The following is a 4,413-nucleotide window of genomic DNA, read 5'->3' as shown; positions in this document are numbered from 1 at the left end:
TTGGATTGAATTTGAATCAAGACCCGGATGGACACAGGGGACTGGGGAAGGGGGACTTTTAGTGGAACTGACCGGATCTCAGTGTCTCCGCTGCTGTCTTTCCAAGGACCCCTGCCCCAGGTCCGCACCCCGCCCTCCGCCCCTCCCCCCCGCCCCCCTCGCGCGCGCGCGCAAACACACAAACACACACACACACACACACACACACACACACACACACACACACACAGCCAGCAGTAGGGCGCTGCAGACAGCCAGAGAGACGGACAGATACTCTCAGAATAACGAATGCACTGTGCAAATATATGGTTTTATTTCTCTGTTCTGGAAACCTCACAGACACATCAAGGTAGAAAGAGTATTAAATAAATGCAGTTTACGATTGAAATGCAAAAATAAATAGACTCCGGAAGCTTCGCGGTAGCCCAAGTCCCATCTGTCGCGGCGGGCTGGTAGAAAAGTATTGGGGCGCCGTGTGCTGGGGAGCAGGGAAGGGGGATAGATGGAAACCGGAGCTCCCTACAATTAGAGACAAATACACAGCGGCTCTCCTAGAAAACCTCTCTCTCTCTCTCTTCTCTCTCTCTCTCTCTCTCTCTCTCTCTCTCTCTCTCTCTCTCTCTCTCTCTCTCTCTCTCTCTCTCTCCCTCTCTCTCGCAAAGTAAAAGAAAAGTGGGGACGGGGAGGGGGAGCCCTTCCTTTGGCCCCCTAGGCTGCCTAATCGGGGCATTTGCCCCGCCTCGCTCCAAGTCCCGGCCCCGGATAAGCGCCCGGAGGAGGGCAACGAGTTCTCAGCTCTGCCAGTGTAGAAGCAGAGACCCGGGTTCGGCGGGCAGCCCCCCCACAAGGGCCGGGGCCAAATCAAGTCCTTGGCTGGGAGGGCGGAGGGGGGAGGGGCGATCTCAGAGCGCCGAGTCCGAGTCGCTGGAGTCCAGGCTGTTCCGCATCTTGCAGCTGCCGAGCTGCTCGCGCGGCAGGCTGAGGTTCTGGGTGCTCCGACGCAGGCACTCGAGAGACTGCAGGAACGACTTCTTGGCCTTCTCCTCCTCCATCGGGGACACCCCCTCTTCCTCCACCTCCTGGATCTCGTCGAACGTCACGGGCTGGGTCTTGAAGCGCGACTGGCGGGGCCGCCGCAGCTTGCCCTTGCCCCGGGGCAGCTTAGTGGGCAGCGCGGGCTGCGGAAATTCGTCGGCCAGGCACACGAAGTGGGGCATGACCGCTTGGTAGCTGGAGCAGATGCCCATCAACTCGGGCGGCTTGGCTGCCGCGGCCGCCGCTGCTGCCATCGGGCTGCCGCTCGGCCCGGGGCCCGGCTCTGGGGAGGTGCCGGAGGTGGGCGGCGGCGTGCAGGAGCGGACGCCCCCCGGGCCGGGCGGGCTGGGAACCGGCGGCTCCCCCCGGGGCGCGGCCCGACGTCCGCCGGCCGGGGGATCCAATCTGCTGCCGGGGCGGCGGGCGAGCGGGAAGGGACGGCCCGCTGGGGGCTGCGGGGGGGTCAGCGGCGGGCCTCCCCGTCTAGGGGCCGGCTGGGCGGGACGCCCCGGATCGGGGCTGGGAACGTGGGGGTGGGGGGGATGCAGAGGCTGCTCGGGGCCCCTTCTCACTGCTGCTGCTACTGAGGCTGGCCCTGGGATGCTGCTGCTGCCGCTGCCGCTGCCGCTACTGCTGCTGCTGCTGTTAGTGCTATTGCCTGGTAGGCGGTCGGCTCCGGCTTCTGCGCCGCTGCCCTCACTCCCAGCTGGCCGCCGCTGCCCGCTGCCGCTGCGTCTGCCTCGGGGTCGCCGGCTTCTCTCGCTTATATATCCCCCGTCTGCCCACACGGGAGCATGCTCAGATGACAACAAATACCATTTAAAGCTCGAGAGCCTGGCTCCCTTCCGCCTGACGTCTCCGACTCAGTTCATTAAAATAACCCGCCCCTCTTCCTCTCTCCCTCCCCTCCTCCACGCCCCTCCCCCTCTCCCACCTTGCTTCTCCCGGGTAGGGACCCGGGAGAGGCGCTCCAAAGTGGAGAGCATCCGAGCATCCCCAGCGACTTGGGAGTTTCCCAGAGCATCCCGCGGCTCTCTCTGTCCCCAGGCTTCTAGATAAAGAGAGAGGGGAGGCCGGGCTCGGGGTTGGACCCTGAAAGTAGTCTGGTCCATCACCCCGCTCCAGTCATCCCCATTTAGCCTCCCCTCTAACTAGATCTAGCCCACCTCTCTTAAGTGTCTGCTCCCGGAGGGCAGCTTACCCCAAGTCAAGAAAGTAGTGAGCATCAGAGCGAAGATTCGAACCCCAGAGCCTCCGACCCCCGCTAACTCTATCCACAGTACCGTACTGCCTCGTCAGCTAGAAGCGAAGTAGGGATTTCAAACCAGGCAAGTGAACTTAAAGCGGGGTTTCTCGGCCTTTTTGTCTCACGGTGAAACCTCACGGATCCTCTTCTCAGAATCAAGTTTTTTAATGTACAAAATAAAATACACGGGATTGCAAAGGAAAACATGTGATTGAAATAAAGATTTTTTTCCCCCTTCCAAGGTCACAACCCGTTCGTTCTGTCCAAGATCTCCTCGTTCTGTGGGCCCCAGTCGAAGAATTCTGGCCCCCAAAGCCAGTGCTCTTTCCAAGGTCAATGGCCATTGGGAGGAGTTATCTTTGGCAAACCCACAATGCTGGTTGTATTCACGCTCCCCCCACCCCCCTTTTGTTAATTGAGCTCGGCTATTCCATCCTCTCACTCCTTCCCTACGAGGTAGACTGTGGAGAAAGTGTTCTGTAAACTTAGAGCAGTTCTACTAATGCCGTGCCCAGGGGGTGGGAAAGATAGGACTTAGGGTATCCGATGCCTTTTTGTCTTCCCTGGGGGGCTTGGTAATGTCCCTGCTTTATAAAGTCCCAGGGATCCGCAGAGAAGGTTTTGTTAATGCCAAAAAAAGTCTGTTGCAGTGGAAGGAATATTGGATGTGACTCCTGGGGGCAGTGGGTTTAAGTTCATGATTTCTGTTAAAGACCTCCATCTTTCATGTTCTTGAGAGCATAGCCTAACCTTGCTGCTCCTCCTTCATGATGCTCTTTTTCCCATAGCCTGTTCCCCATGCCTGCTATGAACTCCCTTCTCAGCTCTTAGGATTGTTAGTTTCCTTCAAAACTCACCTCCTACGGAAACCTTTCCCAATCCACCCAGCCCAGCTGCTTAAAAATGGTCTTCCTAAAAAACTTATCTTCAATTTACTCTGAATACAATTTGTGCAAACAAACATATAGTGTATATATATAATGTGTGTGTGTGTGTGTATGTGTGTATATAATGTCTCATCTGATAAAGTGTAAACTCCTCAAAGTCAATCAATAAGCATTAATTTAGAATTTATTGTGTACCAGGCATTGTGCTAATCTCTGGATATCCGAAGAAAGACAAAAAAACCTTTCCTTGCCTTCATAGAGTTCACATTCTAATAGGGCAATATTATTTTTATCTCTGTATCCCCAGCAATTAATCAAGCAATAAACATTTATTAAATGCCCTGCCACGTGCCAAGCACTGGAATCCTTGCTCTCAAGGAGCTCCCAAGCTACCATAATACTTGGCATATAACAGAAGCATGATAAATGTCTGGTGATTCTCCAATTGATAAATGGTCAAAGGATATGAATTTTCAGACCTTTTCAGAAAGATCTTTCTTTCAGAAAATTTTCAGAAAATTTGACAATTTTCAGATGATGAAATTGAAACTGTTTCCAAATGCAAATTAAGGCAACTCTGAGATACCACTACACACCTGTCAGACTAGCTAGAGTGACAGGAAAAAATAATGATGAATGCTGGAGGGGATGCGGGAAAACTGGGACACTGATGCATTGTTGGTGGAGTTGTGAACGAATCCAGCCATTCTGGAGAGCAATCTGGAATTATGCCCAAAAAGTTATCAAACTGTGCATACCCTGTGATCTAGCAGTGCTACTACTGGGCTTATATCCCAAAGAAATACTAAAGAAGGGAAAGGGACCTGTATGTGCCAAAATGTTTGTGGCAGCTCTGTTTGTAGTGGCTAGAAGCTGGAAAATGAAAGGATGTCCATCCATTGGAGAATGGTTGGGTAAATTATGGTGTGTGAATGTTATGGAATATTATTGTTCTGTAAGAAATGACCAGCAGGATGAATACAGAGAGGCTTGGAGAGACTTACATGCACTGATGCTGAGTGAAATGAGCAGAAACAGATCATTATATATTTCAATAACGATACTGTATGAGGATGTATTCTGATGGAAGTGGATATCTTCGATTAAGAGAGTTAATTCAGTTTCAATTGATCAAAGATGGACAGAAGCAGCTACACCCAAAGAAGGAACACTGGGAAATAAGTGTAAACTGTTTGCATTTTTGTTTTTCTTCCCAGGTTATTTTTACCTTCTGAATCCAATTCT

At 52.8% G+C, this 4,413-nt stretch overlaps 1 protein-coding gene across 1 annotated transcript; it reads right to left on the bottom strand.

The window, feature by feature from the left end:
• Positions 1–626: 626 nt before the first annotated feature.
• On the bottom strand, positions 627–2,147 carry C6H11orf96 (chromosome 6 C11orf96 homolog). Its single transcript, XM_051966765.1, has 2 exons — positions 1,970–2,147; positions 627–1,897 (listed from the first exon to the last, which is right to left on the bottom strand). The coding sequence occupies exons 1-2, from the start codon at positions 2,145–2,147 to the stop codon at positions 903–905; spliced, it is 1,173 nt and encodes a 390-aa protein (XP_051822725.1). The 3' UTR covers positions 627–902.
• Between the last annotated feature and the right edge of the window lie 2,266 nt (positions 2,148–4,413).

Source organism: Antechinus flavipes, chromosome 6, assembly GCF_016432865.1.
Source record: "Antechinus flavipes isolate AdamAnt ecotype Samford, QLD, Australia chromosome 6, AdamAnt_v2, whole genome shotgun sequence".
Taxonomy (NCBI): domain Eukaryota; kingdom Metazoa; phylum Chordata; class Mammalia; order Dasyuromorphia; family Dasyuridae; genus Antechinus; species Antechinus flavipes.
The sequence above is the reverse complement of the archived record's forward strand: the minus strand, read 5'-3'. Positions and strand labels throughout refer to the sequence as shown.